Source organism: Pipistrellus kuhlii, unplaced genomic scaffold, assembly GCF_014108245.1.
Source record: "Pipistrellus kuhlii isolate mPipKuh1 unplaced genomic scaffold, mPipKuh1.p scaffold_m20_p_3, whole genome shotgun sequence".
In the NCBI taxonomy this organism is placed as follows: Eukaryota; Metazoa; Chordata; class Mammalia; order Chiroptera; family Vespertilionidae; genus Pipistrellus; species Pipistrellus kuhlii.
Window position 1 is genome coordinate 128,950,511 of NW_023425529.1, and position 24,911 is coordinate 128,975,421.

Sequence of the window (24,911 nt, forward strand, 5' to 3'; positions counted from 1 at the left end):
GATAATTTTAAATACACTTTTGTTGCTCAATGAAAACCTAGTAAAAGCAGTATTTGTTTGCAGTTCATTTGTTCAACCCAAGTGAAAACATGTTGACGATGCAGATTTAGAATAAATGTGGGTTGGTTTCAATATCCATATTTTTAACACAAAACAATGCATATTTTGCATTGATAAAACAAGTGCTCTTTTTGAGTTACTGAATTTTACCTTAAAATTACTAGTTTACAAAGTGTATTTACATATCATATTCTCAGATTTAAATGCACTGAATGAAAAATATAAGGTATTTAACATAATGCATATTGATATATAAACCTGAAACAGTTATAACTGCATAAGCCAGTAATGCATTGCACTTTGTCTGCAGCGATGAGATTAAGAGATCATAAAAATTCATTGTGTTTGATGTCTTTTTATAACCTAATTTATTCTAAAACAAGAAAGACACCAAACTTAAAAATGTGTGGGTCCACAAGATAAGACATTTCTGTGACATGGATTAAATATATATCTATTTTTTTCACAAGAATCTAAGCATTATTTCATTAATTCATTGACATATTCAATTAAAAAAAAACCCTACCAGGAACCCTGACTTCATGACGTTTTCAATCTATGATATAAAATAAATATTGAAAAGTATATAAGTGTAAAAATTACATAAGCATAAGTTTAATTGTGTCATAAATAAGTAGGGTGCAGTGAATGTTGTATAACTAGGGAGACCTGAGTTATTGTGGATAAGGGGTTGCCAAGACTTCCTTATGAAAATGCCTTGGAATTGAGATGGAAGAATAAGTAAGAGCTAACTAGGCAATTCTCTGTGGCTGGGTTAAGGCAATGGGTAGGGTTAAGGCATAAGGGAAAGTTTTACAGCCAGGTGTGCTAAATTACTTGGGTCTTAGTAGCTACACTGCGATATTTTCCCACCTTTCTAGGACAAATGGAAACATTATCTTTAATACAGAATAAACATATTTATATTATAGCGTTAAATAGATTCATTTGATTCCAATGTACAGAAGCTATTGGGAGAAGTATGCATATGCAAAAGTAAGTATAAGAAAGCACCTAAGAGCTGTTGCAGTAACTCCAGCCAGAGATGACAGGAGCTTGGATTAGGGAGGTATCGATAGAACAGAGAAAAGCACATGGGTTTGACATATAGTATGAAGGGAAGAAGTAGGACCTGGTATTAAAGTAGACATGGGGAGGATGAAATAGAAAAATGCCCCAAAGATGGTTTCCAGAACTGAAATATAAAAATGCCCCAAAGATGGCTTCCAGAATTCTGACTTGTGCAATTGAGTGTTGAACTGATTATATGGTAAACAAAGTCATTCAGAACAGAGTTTGTTCAAGATTAGATGGTAGGGCCATTGACATTTGGATGCATCAAAAGCAAGCTCTTTTTGTGGCATTCACATAAAAGACTTTGAAAAAGTAGTTGAATAGATAATGCTGTGGAGCTCAAAAGTTTCCAAGCAGGAATAAAAGCTGAATGATCAATTATAAGTAAACTTTCTTCAACCTGGCTTTTGTAACACTATATTTTTTTCTCTTATGTTCTCCTTCACTGGATTATCTTCCTCTGGCTCCCTAATACTTATAAAATTTCAGTGATTTGTATTTTTCCTTAATACTCAACTTTTGTGGTCCCATTCATTTTTTTTTTTTTATTGATTAAGGTATTACAAATGTGTGGTTATCCCCCCATTGTTCCTCCATCCCCCCAATCTTGCCCTCACCCTCACTTTCTGTTGTTTGCATCCATTGGTTATGCTTTTATGCATGCCTATCGCTTAAGCTTCCATTCTTTCTTATAGCTTGAGCTGCTTTCTGTATGTATATGAATGACATGCAAGTGAGGGGACAGTGTTATAACAAAAAGCACATGGGTTTGGTGTCACTTATGGTTTAAATTCCAGCACTACCACTTCCTGACTGCAGATAAGTTGTTTAATGTCTCTGAACATCAATTTTTTCTTCAATAAAATACAATATATATTATTATAGTATATGAATATAATACAATATTTTTGTGGATTTTAAGAGTAACCACAATGTACCTAGTAGGTTGTCTACAAAGGATTTCTCTTACTACTACTAAACATATTTCTTCAACCCAGAATCCTTTTGGATTACAGATCTATATATCCAGTTGCATTTTTGACATCATCTGCGTGGATAAATTTAACATACCAGCTTTCCTCAAACTAACTTCCCTTTCCGAATCTGTGTCTCAGCAAATTGCTTGCACTCTTATTTCCCCAATTCCTTTCAAGTTTTCCAAACCAGGAAGCTGAAATATATCTTAATTTACTTATAAACAGTCATTCTGTCTTATGAAGCCAATTACCATTGATATTTCTAATCCAATTATATTATCTTGATGTTTAGTATATCTTCAAAACCCAATTAGGCTTTTCCTAATCAGTCTCCTGGATAGTTTGCCTCTTCCAGGAATATTCTCCTACAGTCTACCTTAGTTGGTGCCAGGATCACAATTCTAAAATAATAGACTTGCTATGCATTACTTTGCTAAGAAAAAGCAGTGCCCCTTACCATTCTAAGCTGGGACCTTTGAAGTTTCAGTTCTTGCCTAACTTTATAACTTAATCTCCATAAATTGTAATGTAATCTATAGCCATGCTGAAATATATGCTATTGATATTTCCATGTTATACTCTAATTTTTTTTTCTGCCTAGAATATTCACCTTCTCACAATCATTCTCTCCCCACCCATTTATGAATCAAATCAAATATCACCTTCCCTGACTCATCTCTATCCTAGTTAAGGTCTAACTCTTGTTTCCTTAACAAATTATATTATTGTGCATTGCCAAATATTCATTTACAATACTATTTTTCCCTTGCCTATAATGTCCTCTGTCCATTCCTCTGTGGTATCATATAGAACCCTGTAATAAATAAGAATATTTTGAAAATATATTGTGATACTGAATGCCAGTCTGAGAATTTTTTTCTCATGTAAGAGTTAGTGTTTCTGGATGTCTCCCAATTTCTTCAGTGACAACATGTCAGAAACATAATTAGGTGAGTATATGTTTTGAGTAATTTTAATTAAAACTTATTCTGGGAACCTCTGGAATTGATTTAGGAAGATTACTATGCTTACATGTGAGGTAGAGTGAGTTTAGAGAAAAATAATCTGAATTCATAGTCATGATTCTTGAATTTATGAGCCTATAAATGAGCAAATTATTTAGTTACTAGAGGCCTGGTGCATGAATTTGGCCTGGCCTATAGACAACCCCCAACGGATCACTGGTTGAGAGAGAGTGAAGGCCAGGATGGGGGACCCTACCGGTGCAAGGGAGGGATTGTGGGAGGGCTCCAGGGTGTGTCTGGCCCATCTGGCCCAGTCCTGGTTGTCCAGACCCCAGCAGCAAGCTAACCTACAGGTCAGAGTGTCTTCCTCCTGATGGTCAGTGCATGTCATAGCTACCAGTCAAATGGAAGAATGGTCACTTAGGCTTTTATATGTATAGATACTGCAATGTTACCTCAATGTAAGTGATCATTGTAACAACCATAATTTTCTCCCTATGAATACTAATAAATAAATAGCATACTTGCTCAAGGGTTACTTTTAGAAATAAGCATATAAGTTATATACTCTTTTGAAGGAAAATACTTAATTTGAGAAGCCAAGTTGAGGCAGGGCACTTAATTATGCATTATACTTGACCATTCCTGAGGTATTTTACAGATATTCAAAACAGAAAAAAGTTCACTGGTAAAATCACATTTTTTTAAAGTATTAAATGTGAAAATAATCGCACTTGACATATGATTTTTTTAAAATAAATTATACTATGAAAAAAATACCATTTTTTAAAATTCAAAATTAGCTATATGGGCATTCTGTTTTGTTTTACTTTTGGAAGAAAGCCAAATGGCCATACTATGGGTGGGAATGTACCATAAATAGGCTTTGTTTATTACATGTTTACAACCAATGACTTACATGCTAATGTTTGTTTCCAAACTTATTTGAAATTATTGGCATGTACTATAGAGTCTTAAAGGTAGGAACCCCTGAATATTTTTTTCTGTATAAACTTTTAGAAAGTGGCTGCCTTCCATATTTTGAGTTGTCACTATGAATATACAATCAAGATAAAATTTTCTCTAAGTATAAAATATAAATGGCCCTGATTTTTAATAAACAGCATCTAAAATATGAAATGTGAAGGTTAACAAAACTATCTACTAGATGGAAAAAAAGTAAATGGTCTTTTTACAATGTTGAGCTATTTACTGTGTGTTAATAAGATAGCATCAATGCTAATTTTGTAGAATTTCAAGAGGAAAGAGTTTTAAAAACAACAGTAGTGGCTACTTGGTCTTGGAATATGTTTATTTTTTGAATGTCAGTGGATGAGTCCTTCATAATTTAACATTTTAATCATTTCAAGGTTATTTGCTTTTGCTGTGAGAAACCCTGTGTTGGCACTTTCCCCACATGTTTCCTAGGCATGATCGCATATTAGTTGCAATTTTCTCTACAACATAAGACTTAATTATGCTAAAGAGAAATGCTTCTTTTTTAATAAAAGGTGTAAAGTACCACAGGTATCCAGTTTGAACTAATACTAAGATTTGAAACTCATTACCCCTAAAAATGTCAGTTCTGATGAAGCATTTTAAAAAATTCCAAGAATCAAATTCAAAATGTCTTTACTAAGCTGTTTTATGGTCGCGTGTACCATAGGAAATGTGATGAGTCTTCATGTAAAAATGCTGATTTGAATTAGATTTAGAATGTATGTCATCCTCAATTAGCCTTTCTTTCATCAAAATGATCTCACAAACACGGAGAATGAATCTTTATTTCCTCCTTTGCACATGGGAGGTCATTTGTCAGATTTAATACACATCTTCCTATGTCTTCCTACATGCTTGGAGTTCAAGATGGATGGCCACAGACTTCCCTAAAAGTTTCTAGCTTGAAATTTAAGTATAATTTTAATATAATGCCCAACCATTCATGGTGAGGCTGAAAATTAGAATAACATTTACTAAAATAATATTAACTTCTTTCCATTTGAGGGTGAAATACTTTTTTTTTTGTCCTCACCCTCAAAAAGGTAAATTCATACATTAGCAATTAGCAAGATAATCCAGGGCAAGAAAGATACAGTGAACATTCTTTTATTGAATCATCCTGTTACTTTTATGACCTAGACTTGAATTAATACTACTGTCTGTAATATTGTATAAATGAAATCACTTATATTGTGATTGCTAAATTCAATTAGCCTAAAGAATTTTATAAATTAAAGTCCAATAGTTGGATAATTATGGTGATCTTATACATAATATAGTGTCAGTTAAGTGATTATGAGACACATGAAAAATGCAACCTGTATAGACTGACTGTTGGTATCAGGTTTATGTTCTGAATGGTTTCCCAGAGAACCCCAATACATGGTGATGATTGCCTTCTAGAGAGATTTATTTACCCATTTATTAAGGTGCTATTTGCAAACCTATTGTTCGCAAAACAAGTCCCTGGGCTGTTTCTGAGAACATTTGTGTTCTTGCATTTATAACTGAACAATTGTCCCTTGGAAAACACTTAAAAATAGCTCTTGAGTAAAGAATCACCTTCTTTTGCAAGGCTTATCAAAGATTTGGACTGTTCAGTCTAACAGCATCTTTAAGATGAGAATATAGAGCAAGCTAATAGGAAAATCTTCATTCCCACTTTGGTAATAAAAAAGGTGGCTGCAGAATTTGTTTTGTGCAATACCTACTACTCACCACTCATATAAGTAGCTAGAAAATAATTCTTCACACTGCATGTTTATGAAATATTCAGCCTTATAACATCAAAAAATTTAATCAAAAATTTTTAACACATTAAAACACAATATTTTGAAAGGTTCAATGGAGGATTCAAAGGAAATTTAAAAAAAGACTGTTTACAAAAAGAGAAAAATTATAAATGGAACAGTATATATGAAAAGTTTTATGAATCTTATAGGAAGATTCTTTATAAATTCAAAGGTAAGAACAATTATCTATCTATAGGCATTTTGATATGGATTAAGATTGTAATGTTGATAGTAATTGCTTTTTAAGACTTCAGGTGAAGTACTTAGAAAGGAACCTAAAGCTTCTGGTCTAACAAGCAACCTATTGAAATGATTACATCTCCAGTTGTATTTCAAATTTCTATTTAAGGTTAATAAAATTATTAATATTGTGCTAAAATTTATATTTAATAAAGTCATAATATTAAATCCATAATATATTACATTTTTTCGGAGAGCAAAATGGCAATAATTATATGATATAAATGTTAAACTAATCTATAGCTATTTAGGATTATTTATCATTTAGTAAGTTTATATTGTAATCTAAAGATAGTCACATGCATTTGACTTAATAGATTAAAGTGTACTAAGCAAAAATCTTTAATAGAATATAAACATCACATTTTGGGAAACAAAGGATATATAACCCTGTGGTGAATGTTGCAATAAAAAATGAAAGGTAAAATTTGAGGGTAAACTATCTTGGTATTTATTGTTTCTTACATTTGAAAACAATGCATATGAGTACAACATATAACATAAAATTATATTGTATTTATTTGATATTAATTTTAACAGTAATTTTATTTTTATAAAATAAAAGTAATATTTCCTATATAATAACTAGAAGCCTGGTGAACAGTGGGGTCCCTCAGCGTGGCCTGCAAGAATCAGGCTGAAACTGGCAGTCTGATACTGCCTGATGTTCCTGCCTGCTGCACCTGCTCATTCAGGCCCTGCTGTGCCTGCCATCATTTAGTAGGCTTGCTGCCACTCCACTGTGGTCTCCAGTCTGCTGCGGCCAGTCATGAGCCCTGCTTCTGGTACTGTGTTGAGCATCTGCCCCCTGGTGGTCAGTGCACATCACAGCAATTGGTTGACCAGTAAACCAGTCCAATGGTTGCTTAGACTTTTATATATACAATATATATGAATTATATATTTAAGATTGAAATATGCCATTCAATTTTTTTTTTTGCCTTTTTATTGAATTCATTGGGTGACATTGGTTAACAAAATTATACAAGTTTCATGAGCACAATTCTGCAATACATCATCTCCAACCAAGTCAAGTTTCTGGTCATCACCATTTATTCTCCCATATACCCTCTTCCACCTTTTCCCTCCCCTTTCCCTGGCAATCACCACACTGTTATCCATGTCCATGAGTTTGTGTTTTTCTTTTTGTTTGTTTTTTTTTTCTTGATTTTTCTAAAAATAAATAATTTCTGGGTTTTGTTCAATACTACTCCCATTTTGTAGTTTTGCTCTTGTGGAAATTATATTATATCATAATTAGGAGAGAAAGCCAACTAACACAAAAATTAACCAATAAATAACTTTAGTAGAAGAAAGTATTATTATTAAAATAAAACATTATAATGATGCTGGGGCTGACCAGCAAACCAGTAATCATTTACAACAGATAAATGATTACTCTGACACAGGATTGCTGTGAAAGAGAGATCTAAGGGACTGCCTGGTTAAAGGAACTAGGCAGCTTCAATTGCTTATCTTTTAGGCTTTTATTATAACAGCCATTTGGGATAAAGTTTATATTTTAGATATAATCAGTAATCTTTGGAGGACACATGTGTCTGCAATGTCCTATAAGCAAGGACACCTAAAGACTAGGCATAAAAATTCTGGTAAACACCCAAGTGTCTGCACATGCACAGATTTGTTTAGGTCAAGAAATAATCAGGGGCACTGTCTTCAGCTAACTTCTTTAAGTCAGAATTAGTAGAAACAGGGGTGGGCTGCTCTCAGCTAACTTCCCTTTTCAGAATTTCCTCCTTACAAACTTTTCAACCAAGTCTCCCATGCTTCCCTACATAACAAGTTAGACAGTAAATGATAAGAATAGACAGAGAAGGCCTATATGGACATTAGCATTAAGCCCAGACAAAGTGGTCAAGGAATGAAGACATATAAAAATTCCTGAATGGCATCCCAGATACATGGAACTGATATATAAACGTTCTGAGATAAAGGAGTTGGGTATGTAAGAGAGGCAGAAGAAAGGTCAGTATGGCCAGAGAGATCATGACAAAAAAGATGACCTAAGAGACATGCATGGATTAAATAGCAGTGAGAACAATGATGATAACTCTTCTAACTTTTATTCAGCATTAAATATGAGGCAATCGTGGTTTTAGTGTTTTACATGCAGATTTTGTTGGACCTTATCTGTAATGTAGGGCACTTATTATTTATTCAAAATGAGATGAAAGAGATGTTTTTAAGAAATATCTCTTAAAGTTATCTCTTATGAGGTAATAGTGGTAATTCACTGTTATAAGGAGAGGATCTAGAGAAAAACATGATTAAGGGTGTGATTCTTTTTGTAAAGATTTTAAAGTGGGTTTGCATGAAGATAAGAAAAAATCTAGTGAATACAAGTAATGACTCAGTTTCTTCATCAATAAAAATGGGAAAAATAAAGTAACTATGAGAATTCAATAAAATGTGTGTGCTTGTGTATAATCTAATAGTAGTTACTATCGGGTCTAGTAATAATTAATGTTGTTTTTAAACATTCGTTTAAAATCTTGCTTGGCGTTGACTTGTATTGACATAACCTTCAAACACGTGGTATCTACAGAACGTGTGAAGTGCAATTAACAAGTTTTGCTTGTAAAAGTTTGTGTTTGGTTTGGTTTTTGTTGCAAAACTAGGGCTAAGAAGATGGCGGATGAAGAGCATATTCGGCACTGCATGCTTTACGAGTTCCAATTAGGAAGAAAAGCAAGTGAGGCTGCAAAAAACATCTGTAGTGCTCTTGGTCAAGATGCAGTTAGCGCCAGAAAATGCCAGCGTTGGTTTGAGAAATTTTGCGAGGGAAATTTTTCATTAGATGACAAGAGTGGTCGAGGCCGTGTGTCCAATTTTGATCAAGAAGCTCTTCAAGCTCTTTTGGTGCAAAATCCTCAAATTACCCAACAAGAGCTTGTGACAACTTTAAATTGTTCACAAAAAAACAATTTCCAATCAATTTATGCACTTGGCAAAGTCCAAAAGTTTGGAAAATGGGTTCCTCATGAGTTGACCGACAACAACCGTAATCAAAGAGTCACAATTTGCAGTTTGCTCCTCTCTCGTCAAAACCGTTTGCCGTTTTTAGAGCAAATTGTTACTGGAGATGAAGAATGGGTGCTGTATGTTAATTTGAAAAGGCGGCCTCAATGGTTGGACAAAAATGAGGCTCTGCAGCCCATGCCAAAACCTGACTTGCATGCGAAAAAAGTGATGTTGTGTGTTTGGTGGAATTTTAAAGGAATTCTTCATTATGAACTTTTACCATCTACCCAAACCATTACAAGTGCAGTGTATAGTGCCCAATTGGAAAGGTTAACCCAAGCTTTAAGAGAAAAAGAACCAGCGCTGATTAATCGGAAGGGCGTAATTCTTCACCACGATAACGCACGACTGCATACTGCAAGAATCACTGCTGAAAAACTGCGCCAGTTGGAATGGGAAGTTCTCCCTCAACCTGCATATTCTCCTGATATTGCCCCTTCCGATTACCATTTGTTTCGTTCTTTGCAAAACTTTCTTCTTGGAAAAAAATTTAATAATGAAGAATGCCTCAAAAATGCATTGACCGAATTTTTTGCATCAAAATCACAAGAATTTTACAACAGAGAGATTAAAATGCTTCCTGAGCGTTGGGCACAAGTAGTAGAAAACAACGGCAACTATATTGTTGATTAAATTTTGTTGTACTGTTTAAATAAATTCGATTTAAAAAAGTATTAGAAAACGACATTAATTATTAATAAGATGATGATGATGATGATGATGATGATAACAATGATGGCAATGACAATGGTGATAAAGGAAAAGGAGATCTGTTAGAAGAGGAATAGGGAGAAATTACCAAAACAAATCCTTGGGTAAAAGTGAGAATACAACTTATTGTGAGCATACATTTTTAGTCTTAATAGAAAGTAAGGTAATGCTGGTAAAATATCATGAATTTGATTAATTTGATAATGTAAAATTAAGTTAGTGCTCATCTATTTCTATTTTACTAATAAAAATGTAATTTTCAGACTCAAAGACCATATTGAATGAGAGAATGAGATATTTGAGATAGGAAAAGATGGAAAAATGCTGAACTCCGTATGTAACAGTGAGAAATTGATTTACTAAAGAAACAAGGCAAGATTGCCTGGAAATGTCCACCATTTTTGTGATATTATCATTAAGATATTTAAGTGTCAAGCCTCTCTTTAGAAAAAAACTAACTGGCTAGACATAATTGACATAAGTTTTGTAAAGTCGCTGCAAACAGAAAGAGTAAAAAAATAAATAAATAAAAAGACAAAAGGAAAAATTTTCAAAATTAGTAACATAATTTTAAAATTCTTTCAGGGTTATTTTTCTTAAAGTATTTACTTTATATTGATATATTACTCAGTGTTACACATCTATAGCATCAAAGAACAAGTATCTCTTTTATAACATTAATAAAAATGCATTTTGTTAGAAAAAAATATCTCCATTGACTTAATTTCTGTCAGTTGTCAGAAACCAAAGTCTAGACAGAATGTATTCCCTACTACTTCAATAACATGAAAAATAAAATTAAAATAGAAAAAGTCAAACAATATTATGTAGTGACATAATTTCCATATTAAATGAAAATACAAAATGTTTGGTGTTGCATTAAGTTCCCAATATTCCTGAACTAAAAATATAATCACACATTGTAACCTAAATTCAACAGAGCTACAAGCAAAAGAGGTACTGGGGCTTGAACTATATGATGTACTATAAACAACTTGGCCCTACTAAGAAACTTGCCTTAAAAAAAATAATTTAATTAATAACAATAACAACATTTTGAAATAGTCATGCTTCACTCAAATATTATTTGTGGCTTAAAAATATGTGAATTATTATACATAATATTCAAAGGTGACTGCCAACATTAAAAGTTCTACTCTCAAAATTGTTAGAAAATTTGACTATAATACAACCTATCTAATAAAAGAGTAATATGCAAACTGACCATACTTCTGCTACACCCACCAGCCAATTAGAAGTGAGCATGTAAATTAACCAAACCAAGATGGCTACAGCCATGGAGAGAGCAGGAGGCTTGGGTTTCCTCGACAATAGAGGAAGCCAAGCTTTCCATCATCCCTGGCCTACCTTGGCCTTCGCTTTAGCCTACAAAGTTTCAATTATAGAAGATAAATAAATCTCAACAAAAATGGAGGCAGCCACAGAGCTGGAGAGAGCAGGAGGCTTAGGTTGCCCCTGGTGATTGAGGAAGCCAAGCTTTCCATCTTCCCTGGCCTGCCTTGGCCTGCTCTTAAGGCTACAAAGTTTCAATTATAGAAGATAAACAAATCCCAACAAAAAGGGCTGTGGCCACAGAGCAAGCAGGAGGCTTGGCTCCATTCAAGGCTACAAAGTTTCAATTATAGAAGATAAATAAATCCCAGATACCAGGGCCTCTGCTTGGGTCGCTGGGGCTGTGACCAGCCTGCAAACCACCACAGGCCCCTTGCCAAGGCTGCCCACACCCTGATCAGGGATATCCTTCAGGGAAAATCAGCTGGTCCCCACACATGCAGCAGGCCTCTATCCTATCTAATCCTCCTATCTAATAAAAGAATAATATGAAAGTTGGACAAAACCCCAAAAGAATCTAAAAAATAATAGTGTCACCTTGTCTACTGCCTATCTTTTTTGGTTATTACTGCTTCCCTAATGTGGCCTCTGTTTCAGGAGTTCTACTGTGTTTAAGTTTCTCTAAACAAGAAAACTGCATCCAGATTTGAAGATAGAAGTAGCCTTGGCTTGTGGCTCAGTTGATTGTCTTATTAATCTGTACACCACAAGGTCCCTGGTTTGATTCCTGGTCAGGGCACATCCCTTAGATTATGGTTCAATCCCCAGTCAGGAAGCATACCACAGGTAACCAACTGATGTTTGTCTCTCACATATATGTTTTTCTATTCCTTCTTCTCTTTCTAAAAATCAATAAACATATCTTTGGGTATGGATTGAAAAAAAAAAAAAAGGCAAAGTAAAGCTGAGGCCATTCTTCTATAGGTATTTCTTCTAGAAAACAAGATCATGGAGAATGGGGGTGGAGTGGCCAGGCTCCTTGTTCCAATTATGGGTAACAGATGAATGGTGTCGAGAGGCAGTTGTGGCAAGGACAGTGTTAGTGCCAGTTGACAATCAGTGCTAGTGGTAACGAACCTGGTCTCTCCACCACTGAGGTAGCAAGGACTATGCTCAAATTAATTTCTTCTCTAGGCCTTCCAAAAATTCTGGAAGCATCCCAATACCCTGTGTTAAATTCCTTTCTGCCAAAAAATAGTTGTTTCAATGATTGCAATGGACTCTAATATAACTTCTTTCCATTTTTATCATGCTTTTTTTACCAATAAAAAGCAATTGTCTTGTTTTGTCTTATAGTAATGCCATAAAGCGTATTGACACAGATGAAGAAAATGAGGCTCATTTTAAAAGAGAGCAGTTTGTTCTAACAGAATTTATTAAATACAGATCATATAGGGGAAACTCTGCTAGGTGACATATCTTCATTATCCTTAATGCGCATGGCGATTCTCTCTGTTTGTTATCACTGTTGTCATTTCACTGATATGGAAAAAGACTAAGTAAGCATGGTCAAGTCATTTCTCCCAAAGTCACATAGCTAGTTAGTGGCATATGTAAATTCAACCCCTGATTTATCTGGTTTTCAAGGACACACTTTTATCAATAAGATATATGGACTTTAGGGGAAGCCCAGTTGTGGAGGCCGGCGAGGAGACTAGCTGGGGAACAAGGGTAGGATGGATGTTATAGAGTGAGAAAGCCTGAATGCCTCAAACTCACCCCATTCAAATTCTAGTTCCAATATGTTCCACCTTTGCTATTAAGGTACCTTAAATATTAATGCAGTTTCTACATCTGAAAAAAGTGAATATTATTGCAAGAGTTACACAAAATAGCAAACATGAGCTCCTAGGTCAGAGGAGAAACATGTTTTGGTTCTTTTTCCATCTCCCATTTCTCAGGATCACACATTAGCAAACCACTATGACATTTTTAGCAACTTAGTATATCTATCATCTATCTGTCTATCATCTATCTATCATCTATCTGTCTATCATCTATCTATAGTTGGAAAATCAATGTATACATTGTTGACCATATGTTTTTATTAAAGTTATATTTGGTCTGTTTCTTATCTTCTTTTCATAGTTATCTCAATACTTAATATCTTAATAAAATAATAGTCCAAACTTGCATAAGTCATCTGATTGCACAATATATTTATTGCCAAAAGTAATGTAGTGGTAATGGAGGCAATATAACAAAAGACATTTTTAATTCATCAAAGCAAAAGTTGTTATAAAAAAGCAAAAACTAAACACTAATCATATTAATTTCACTGCACATGAATTAGCATGACTGATCCACAACATTAGATATATTATAAGTTAACACATAAACTTATGCTTTAATAATGAATAATCATAGATACTGAAGTTAATAAAGTAAAAACAAATATATTGTTCACACTCTAATTTATAGTGAAATTTTATATTGTAAATTATAAAATATACTTATTATAATGTGAATGTTAATAACATTATCTCCATCAATCCATTTTCAGCGTCCATCTGTCAGGTGACTGAAATTTGGCTGGAAAGCTCAACAATATATTCGTCAAACAGGAGTTACTTTTTACATGATTAATATATTTATATTAAAAATAGACTTAATGATATAAAGAAGTATCAGCTTGAGATAAAGGAAACTGTTTTCTTGTCCCATCCTTTCTAAAGTAACTGTGTGCTCCTAAATAAGTCACCTACTCTCTCCAGATCTCACTTTATTCACCTTTCTGTTAAAGTAGAGGACCAGTGTACAAAAATTCATGCCCTGGGTGGGTGTTTCCTCAGCCTGGCCTGCCCCCTCTCACAGTCCGGGAGCCCTCAGAGGATGTCCTACTGATGGCTTAGGCCCGCTTCCCTTGGGGAGCAGGCCTAAGCCGCAGTCTGGCCTCCCTCTGCAGGAGAAAACCAGGCTGATTCAGGGAAGGCGCTGCCCTCATCACCCTACTGCTGCTGCTTCTACTGGCCCCAGTGGCTGTGAGGCCTAAGCCCCAGGCTTCGCAGCCACCGGAGATCATGGCTACCGTGAGCCCCTGGCCTCGCAGCCACTGTGGCTTTGTTCAGATGGATGCCCTGATGGACATCTGAAAGCTGTCCACCCTATTTAGCATATAGCCCTTTTATTAGTATAGATTTACTAGACTGCATTTTATGCAATACACATAGCAAACACCACACTTATTTTGAAAGGCTATATGGTTACCCAATTGATACTTTTTTTTGGTTAATCCTCACTAGAGGATATTTTTTCCATTTAGTTTTTTAGAGATAGTGGATGGAAGGGGGAGAGACAAAGAAAGAGACATCAATGTGGGAGAGGCACATTAATTGGTTGCTTCCTGCACACACATGACTGGGGCCAGGGATCAAACCTGCAAATGAATGGAACCCACAACCTTTCAGTCTCTGGGCCATCACTCTAACCACTAAACCAAATTGGCCAAATTGATACATTTTGAAATAAATATCAATATAATTTCACTGCACAATAAAGAAGTACTCCAGCATATAAGAATGCAAAAATACAAAAATGCTATAACAATCAAATTATTTCAAAGATTGAAATTGACAAAATAATTATCCAAACTTGCATAAGTCATCTGATTGCAAAATATGTGTTCAGTCTTTATTGCTATTTTAATAAAATACATTTAACAAATCCTTTAAGATACTTTCTGCTTTTAAAAATCCATATAAGATAAATAAGCTGGTGAGCTTTGTGAACAAGAGTAACACAGAGATAGAATGTCTCTCTGAACTGAAAAGAAGTAGCAGATGTCTTGAATTCATGAATTACTGTCCACAGTGCACCCTACGCTGTGACAGTGACATGTAAGCTGTAATTGAGATGTGATCTTTAAGAGGAAAATGTATGGAATCCAGAATGTATTTTGGTTAGCCAGGTCAAATGGAGGGGAGTTGCTTATCATGCCTAAAGCAGGCAAGTAGGAATACCACTTCTGATTACCAACAAGTGGAGCCTTTGTAATAACTTCAGGGGGGAAAAATAATCTGTTGGAATAAAGTGAACATGGTATATATTTAATCTTTATAAGATAACCTTTTTCCAAATAATTTCTATGGGAAGTAAAACAGTGTAACATTAAGACATATGTTGCTGACATAAGAGTTAATAAAGACATAGACTCCACTAGCGGAATTAATATTCAAGTGGCTATATTGTCTCTGAGGCTCTTGAATATCAAAAAGGAAGAGATGATTTTATTGATCGGGGAAATGGCAGCAGGTTATGCTTATTGTATATAATAAAGACTATTGATTTTGTTAAGCAGAAAAATGGCACTTTAAAAAGCCCATTTCATATCAACTGCAACAGAATGGTACTTTCTACGAGTTTAAAAGTTTTTAGAATCATTTTTAATGGAGCAAAAAGTATAATTTGTCAGGAACATCCTTTATACCAACAGAATAAGAGTTCATTGCTATAATGAAGGTTTTTCTCTAATATCTAAATTGAAATTGCAATCTATTCAACTAAGTTAAAATTATAGGCCATGTTCTCCTTGTAATAAAAGTACTTCATATTAAGAATAATTTCTTCAGCTTATACCCCCTAAGAAGTTTGAGAGGAAAAATATTTCTTCCTAAGAAAATACAGAGGTATTCAAAAGTTGATGATGATACTTGAATTGAAAGCAAATATACATTATTTCAGAAAGTTGTAATTATTTCAGTGAGTAATAAGACCTAAAGTGCTGTAGGCTTACTAGAACTTCCTGCAATCTACCACTGAATCACCATTTATTGATGTTTTATAATATGCTAATGGAGATGACAGAGCTTGCTATCACATTAATAAAGTATCTTCGAAATAAGACTAATAATTTTGTGTAAATCTATGAACATATGAATATAATAGGACAAAATAGTATCACTAGAAGGTAAACATTTTGCTTTTATTTGTGTTTTAGAATTGACAGATTTATTATGAAATAAACTGTTGGTAGACAGGTAAGAATCATAGTTTCACTGAATTCACCCAATATGTGAGCATCTCTGAGGTTGATCTTAAATTCTCTCAGGGCATATAACTAGACTATATTTTTGAGACTCACTGGTGAGGCGTGACCATGTGACTAAGATCGAGACATTGGAATGTGAGAAATGATAGGTGCCAATCCCCTGACTGGCCCACCAGATTTCCTTTTGTGCTTACCCATGCTCTGTTCTCTTTTCAGCTGGCTGCAATGGTGATGGTTAAGGTAAAAGTGCCCGGTGCTGTCTGCAGGTTCAAGCGGCAGCTGCCAGCCCTGATCACCCCTCTGGAGCAGATGGAGGTGGAGAAGCCTTGAGAGGTGATTGGGAGCTGTAGCAGCTTCTCTGCTCTTACCTGCAGCTGGCGCGGAGACTTTGCTTATACCCACTTCTGCTTCCTGGTGCAGGCCCTGATCATGCCTTAAGATTTCTCCACATCCTTCCCTCCCCCGACCCCCCCCCCCCCCACACCGCTCCTGAGGGCCAATCATGGCAGCAGCCACCGCTCACACCCACTGATGATGCCGGCCCCAATTGCTCTGTGCCATCAGAGGGTGCCAGTGGGGCTGGCACCATCAGCGTGTGGGATCAGTGGTGGCTGGTAGCGGGAGTGGAGCTGCCAGCAGACAGGTGATCAGGGGCCGTGGAGGGAAGGGCCAGGCAGAGGTGTGGAGGATGGGTCAAGACCCACGCCTGTGTTCACTGCAGCCTTTCAAGTTGAACAGATTCATGCACTGGGCCCCAATTAGAGACATGTCAGCTAAACATAAACATAAACCAAACAAGGACCAAGCCTTGAGCAGAGATCTGGAGCATACTGAAGAGTTGGTACTTTCCCTAGTCTAAAGCCTCTTGTTATCTAAGCTTCAAGAGGATGAGATGAGACAAAGAAGCAAATAAATAAAATCAACTAAGAACTAGGACAAATAAAAAGCTTTGGGTCTGTTCACAGGTCCTATAATCCTTGAAGCAAGTAAAAAAAAAAAAAAAAAAAAAAAAAAAAAAAAATCATTCCAAATATTAGAGGAATTGTATTTCCTGGCTCTGTCCAGAGAAGCCCTGTGTGAACCCTGCTTCCTGGAGGTGTGGACAACAGAGGTAATGGATGAGATAGACCCTCCTAGTGAGTGGCAGTAGGGGGCAGCAGAGGACAAATTGGTGCAAGACCTTATTCCAGAGGCAGAATCTGGGTATAATAAAGGCAAGAATAAGGGTCCTTGCCTCTCCAATCAGATTCTATTATGGCTGTGGACCACTTATGGTTTTGCCTTTTATTCTTCTCTTTTATCTAAATTGAACATGTGTAGTTTAGCGTGTGTATATATATGCACACTCAAATTATTTACCTGTTCTTCCTTTGTCTGTTGGGAGGGAAGTAGTGGCAGGTACCTTATCTTCTAATTTATACTAGAAGTTTATATAGTTTCATATAAACTAGAAGTTTAAATAGTTTGTACACTTCCTCAGACCATGGGGATTATGGAGATCCTGGACTTTGATCTGTGTGTAGTTACTGGGTAAGTCACTGCATCAATTTCCTCAGAGAACAGGTGACTGCCTTGTCTGCAAAACTGGGCACACGTTACTTTTTTTACCCACACTTATGCTTAGGTATGAACATGCAATTGGTTTCCATCTTAAAGAGTATGAATAGCCGAAACCGGTTTGCCTCAGTGGATAGAGCATCGGTCTGCAGACTGAAAGGTCCCAGGTTCGATTCCAGTCAAGGGCATGCACCTTGGTTGCGGGCATATCCCCGGCAGGGGGTGTGCAGGAGGCAGCTGGTTGATGTTTCTCTCTCATCGATGTTTCTAGCTCTCCATCCCTCTTCCTTCCTCTGTGGAAAATCAGTAAAATATATAAAAACCACCTACATTTTTTTAAAAAAGTATGAATAGAAGTGATTTGTACCTTAACACACACACCCACAGACCCCACAATATAATTTCCTATGGACATTTATCTGTCTGGTAGTTTGAACATTGGTTGGTGACGACTTGGACTTGGAAGTCATAGTCAGAGAGGCAGAGCATCTCTTATCCTGGGTTTTCTGCATCATTTTGTAGAAAAGAGCCACTCTTTGACCTCTATATCTGAGCAGAATACTACATGAGCAAGATAAAATTCTAATGTTTTTAAGCATTTAAGATTTATGGACCAAAATTTTTAGGCATTTAACATCAATCTTTTCCTCCCATTCCTTAGTTCTCCCTCTATTAAAAGATACTATAAAATATAAAAAAAAGAAACAAATTTTTTTAAAAAGGATAACAAGACTCTAAAGTATCTATTGAAGGTTAAAATTTATACTTCAAGTTAGAAAAAAAAATTATAGAATAATGCTGATAGAAGTATTGAAATGTAAATAAATACCAAAAATGTTTATATGTAGACATGCCTGTGATTCAAAATTTGTGTGAAATACTGAAGCTTAGAGGACATATAAGTATAAAAATTATATTTTGGTTTACTTTAGATTATAATATTATAATCTAAAGTAATAGATATTATAATACATGAGGGATTTTGTCCCTCAAATTTTAAATTATTTTTTGTTTGTTTGTTACTCCTAATTTAAGCTGTACTATAATATCTTTGCAGTTTTATGGATACTTCAACTAAGAATTAGATTTATTGTATTCATATAAACTTACAAATATTATTACCTGCTAAAATTCATTTCTTCTTATCAGCCCAGTTTAAATAAATGAGTTCCATGATCATGCCAGTGAGGTGATTTATGTTCTCCTGACCTTCCATGGCAATGTGTAATTTAATATTACTTTATGCTTTCTGCCATATGTTATAGTTACTTTTATAGATCTCTTTATTAATTAATATTATAAAATGCTCTTTGATTGTTTTCACTTTCTTTAGCCCTTGTCCTAGATCTTCAAACCACTATAAGATATTAAAATTGGAAATGTGTAATACCAATATTTGCTACAAAACACATGTATTCCTTTAGTTGTCATTTAGGTTCTCTACTGTTGAATCTTTCAGAATATTATGACAGTACAAACCACAAAAGATAATTGCTCTATAATAATGGCTGCACTACAGCTACCAGCATGGTTTACTTCCTGAGTTTTCCATCTAATCAAAATTTAGTATTCATGGTTTCCATTTCCTAGGTTTGGCAACCACTGGCTTCCTTGGATCTGTTCTGTCTGAATTTCCACTTTGCCAAATGTAATAGGTAGAATGAAAGTACATTTCAATTTCCTAAAGGTTAGAACAATTTATAATCAATACTAGGCCTGGTGCATGAAATTTGTGCAGGGGGGTGTCCCTCAGCCCAACCAGCACCCTCTCCAATCTGGGACCCCTTGAGGAATGTGCAATCAGACATCCCTCTCACAATCTAGGACTGCTGGCTCCCAACTGCTTACCTGCCTGCCTTTTTGATTGCCCTTATCACTTCTGCCTGCCAGACTGATCACCCTCTAACAACTGCCTTGCCAGCCTGATTTATGTCTAACTGTCCCCCTGCCAGCCTATTTGCCCCAACTTCCCTCCTCTGCCAGCCTGGTCACCCCAAACTGCCATCCCCTGCAGGCTTGATTGCCCCAAACTGCCCTCAATTGCAGGCCTGGTCCTTCCCAGCTGCCCACCCCTGTTGGCTATCTTGTGGTGGCCATCTTGTGTGCACATGGGGGCAGGATCTTTGACCACATGGGGGCAGCTATCTTGATCTTATCTGTTGGAATGATGGTCAATCTGCATATTACTCTTTTATTAGATAAGATAGCGGCCTGGTGCATGGGTTGGGGCCTGCTGGTTTGCCCTGAAGGGTGTTCCAGGTCAGGGTGGGGTTTCCCTTGGAGCATGGGGCAGCATGGGCAAGGGGCCTGTGGTGGTTTGCAGGCTGGCCACGCCCCCCCCTCCCCCAGCAATCCAAGTGGAGGCTCTGGTATCTGGGATATATTTATCTTCTACAATTGAAACTTTGTAGCCTGGAGTGGAGGCCTGGGTCAGCCAGGGTGTGTGGAAAGCTTGGCTTCCTCCATTGCTGGGGAAACCCAAGCCTCCCTCCTGCTCTCTGTGGTTGGGGTTAATTTGAATACTTGCTTTGATTGGGTGGTAAGCATGGCAGGTGGGCGTGACTTGTGGGTGTAGTGCAGTGGTGGTTAATTTGCATAATTATCCTTTATTAAGTAGGCTTAGCAATTTAAAATAATATTCGAAAGTTTGGCATTAGGGGTGTGAAAGGATCAAGTAAAAAAAGAGAGGACTCGCTGGGACCGGTTTGGCTCAGTGGATAGAGCGTCGGCCTGCGGACTGAAAGGTCCTGGGTTCGATTCCGGTCAAGGGCATGTACCTTGGTTGCAGGCACATCCCCAGTGGGGGTTGTGCAAGAGGCAGCTGGTTGATGTTTCTCTCTCATCGAAGTTTCTAACTCTCTGTCCCTCTCAGTTCCCCTCTGTGTAAAATCAGTAAAATATATTAAAAAAAAAAAGAGAGGACTCATGGACATGGACAACAATGTGATGATTATGGGGCAGAGGGATTGTGTGGAGGTGATAGAGGGGATAAAAGGTTATGAAAATTTTAAATTAAATTAAAAGATATAAAGAGAAAAATAATGTTCACCATATTCATAAATGATGAGCAAAAATAAATTAATACCTTTATATTCTCTATTTCTAACAAATCTGGTATTAGGTTGGTTTTAGAAATAATAAGTGTAGTGCTCAAAAAGTTACATAGCTTATACAAAACAAAAAACCCATGAGCCTTTCCAGAAAGGAAGCACAGAACGTAAATCTAAGAAACAAAAATACCTTTTGTTTTTTTCTATGAAGATAAACTTAGAGTTAAATAGGATGAGAAATAAAAGAGAAAATTAAAATTTTTGAGGAAAGGGACATATAAAAATGTCTATCAAGTTCTTATGATATTATGGGGTATCACAAACATAATTGATGTTTAAAATACATATAAAATATATAAATTTTATATTATATATTATAGATAGTTTATGAATATATATATATAAATCTATAAGCATATACCAGTAGTAATTACTGTGACCAGAGAAATAAAATAAATAGATTTGCTTTTTTTATACCCCAACATTTGACAAGTATAAGTTTAAAAGGCAACAGCTACTTTTTTTCTAAATCTCTTTCTAAAATGAATAAATAACTATGAATAGACCTCTTTTTAAAAGAAAACTGGTGAGGAGAGTGGGTCAACGAAGAGAGAGGCAAAATAGGAAACTGGACTATGAAGCTGCATTCATCAATGTTAGTTGGTGAAAACAGTTGATCCCTCTCTAGGCTGCAAGAGAAAGAACATATTGTGCAATTATGCCCTGTGCTGAATATATAATTGGCATTCAACCAATTAATAATAACAAGAATGATTCTGTCTGAGATAAGAATAAGACTTCCTATATTAGTCACAGTCTGCCTAGCTTTAGGTTGGCTTAGATAAATGTAGTAAAGACAAGAAAAACATCCCACTCCACAGTTTTGGGCTAATTTAATATCTCTGCTAAGTGCTGAGGTAGTATGGTGACAGACACGGAGAAAAATGCATGGATTGATTGCACTAATAGATAAATAGAGTCCATTTTAGCACAAAGAGAAAACCTTATAATTAGATGTGAATACCTGGTTTCTTGCCATCCATCACATATGCAAGTTTAGGAAAGTATTTTTGTAATGAATTAGAAATGAGCAATATTTCATAATATGATGTATTATACACATCCTGCCATAAGTGCCTCAATCTGTACTGACAATCATAAGATTCAGAAATGGTTCAACTCTCTTCAAAGACCTTTCCACATACTTCTCTGCCAAATTTTTTGAAGAATTTAGCATTTTTAAAACCCTTGTGTCATCCAAATGTCACATTGTTTTGTAAAACTTTCCTAAAACAACTATTAAAATCCTACCTAAGTTTGTAAGAAAATAGAAACCCAATAATGGGTACTTAGCCAATAAATTGAGGATACATACCACATATAAGCATTTAGTGGCTCTATTATAACCAAATAATAATACTAAGAAAATAAGCTAAATACAGCAACTTGTGCATTTTAAATAAAATATTTAGTGAATCAACAAGAATATGTATTTTTATTTATACTCAAACCCAAACCGTAAGCCAAGACCAGACTGAATATAATTATATATTGTAGTCCTGGTTGGGTGGCTCAGTTGATTGGCACATTGTACACCAAAAGGTTGTGCCTCTGATTCCCCTGACAGGGCACATATGCACCTACCTGGGTTGTGGGTTCCATCCTCAGTTAGGGTGTGTATAGGGGGTAACTGATCCATGTTTCTCACATCAATGTTTCTCTCTCTCTCTCTCTCTCTCTTTCTTTCTCCCTCCTCTCTAAAACAAATTTTTAAAAAAATCCTTGGGTGAAGATTTTTTAAAATGTATACACTGTAGTCTGTAACTTTATAAGAAAGAGATGACAGCCGAAACCCGTTTGGCTCAGTGGATAGAGCATCTGCCTGTGGACTGAAGGGTCCCAGGTTTGATTCGGGTCAAGGGCATGCACCTGGGTTGCGGCACATCCCCAGTGGGGGGTGTGCAGGAGGCAGCTGATGGATGTTTCTCTCACATCGATATTTCTAACTCTCTGTCCCTCTCTCTTCCTCTATGTAAAACAATTAATAAAATATATTTTTAAAAAGAGATGAACATAAGGGGAGATGAGGAGAAGAAGGGAGCAATAGAGGGAAAGACCAAAAATGTATCAAGATGTTTGATTAATTCTAACCAGATTTGATTAGCATGAAAACATTGATCAGATACACCAAGCACACCAGAGAGTAGAATGATGAATGTAATAAATAAGGAACAGCCTAGGCGCGGCGCTGGGAGGATGCCTGGCCGCCGGCCGCGTGCTGGACGCCTGCGGCTGCTGCTGGGAGTGCGCCAACCTCGAGGGCCAGCACTGCGACCTGGACCCCGTCGCCCACTTCTACGGGCGCTGCCGCAAGCAGCTCGAGTGCCAGCTGGATGCGAGCGGCGACCTGAGCCGCGCGGAGGTGCCCGAGCCGCTGTGCATGCACCTGCTCTGCGACTCCCAAGGCCGCACCTATGAGCAGCTCTGCCGCCTGCAGGAGGTGGCCCTCGCCCTGCCCGACGCCAGCCTCACGGTGGTGCATCCCAGGCCCTTCGAATCGGAGCCCCAAATTGTGCTGCACCCCTACGACATTTGGAACGTGACAGGGAAGGATGTGCTCTTTGGCTGTGCGGTGTCTGCCTATCCCATGGCCGCCACCGAGTGGAGGAAGGACGGCCTGGACATTCAGCTGCCGGGAGATGACGCCCACATCTCAGTGCAGTTTAGGGGTGGACCCCAGAGGTTTGAGGTTTCAGGCTGTTCGTTCCAGCGACGAGGGCACCTACCGCTGCCTGGCCCGCAATGCTCTGGGCCAGGTGGAGGCCCCAGCCAGCTTGACTGTCCTCACACCTGACCAGCTGAACTCCACAGGCTTCCCCCAGCTGCCAGCCCAGCAACTGGCTCCCGAGGAAGAGGCTGAGAGTGAAGAGGGCGAGGATTACTACTAGGTCCGAAGCCCTGGCCCCTGGGGAAAGGGAAGGGGGATAATGTTCATCCCTGCTCTTGAAAAGATCTGGAAAGGGGGAGCAGGGCCCCTCACGTATTGCTTTAGTGCCTTTACCAGGGCAGACATGAGAGTGGTGGAGAGGAGACAGAAACTGGAGAAGGGTAAGGAGAGAGGCAGAGACCAGGGAATAGGGGTGCTGGGATGGAAGGAGCCCTTGCAGGAGGTACCGGGCCCGCTGGGCCCCAGGCTGGGTGGAGGGTGGCGTGGGGTGGGGGAGAGAGGAGCAGTCACAAAACGGTGTAGACAGCAGGTTCCTCCCTGGCTTTCCAGCAGCCTTTCCTTCAGCCCTGCTCAGCCCGCCTTCCTAACCGCCCTTCTGTTGTTTTCCTAGTCCCTAGTCCTTGCCTTGCCTCAGTTTGCTTTTCTCAAAACTAACGTATGATAGAAATTTCCCTCTCTCCTGAGTCCCATTGCACTCACTGACCGCGGTTCTTTGTTTCACCATCCGCTGTCCTGGAGCACACCAGAGCATGGTTTAGTTTAGTGCAGTAAGACGGGCATCTGGTCATGTCTGATTTCTCCTGTCCTTCTGAAAACTCCCTATCTTATACCACTTTATATTGGACCATGCCTAGCACAGGACTGGGCACAGAAAGCACGCAATAAAGATTTATGAACGAGCTGACACACACACACATAAATAAATAAATAAATAAATAAATAAATAAATAAATAAATAATAAATAAATAAATAAGGAACAGCCTAAAGCTGAAAAAGAAAGCTTAAAATTTTATTATTGTTCTGGAGTAGGAAGTAAATAGCTTTAAAATTGTGAAATAAAAATAATCACCTCTGAGCTCATATAGAATAGAAGGTTGGCTGTCTTTTCTCTATCAGGTTGTAGCCTTGCCCTTTAAAATAAGGGAAAGCAGAGAATAATTTTACCAAAATGGTTGGTGTTTATCACTAAATATTGTCACCCAAAGTTCCAAAGTAAATGAAGCCGAATGTCAATGACTATGATGATGTAAAGTAAGAATCAAATATAGCAGAGCATCTTTAAGAAAATTTACTTAATAAAAATAAGAATGTATATAATATATTTCCTTTTTCAGCTACGATCAGGGCAGTAAGGCAAGACTTTTAAAATTCTTT

General features: G+C 37.0%; 1 protein-coding gene across 1 annotated transcript; it reads left to right on the forward strand.

Annotated features, from left to right (window-relative positions):
* Positions 1–17,684: 17,684 nt before the first annotated feature.
* LOC118729654 (kazal-type serine protease inhibitor domain-containing protein 1-like) lies at positions 17,685–24,440 on the forward strand. The gene is given in 3 exon segments (XM_036457095.2): positions 17,685–17,731; positions 23,044–23,559; positions 23,561–24,440. Coding segments are annotated over 3 exon segments (759 nt in total). The 3' UTR covers positions 23,757–24,440.
* Positions 24,441–24,911: the final 471 nt, after the last annotated feature.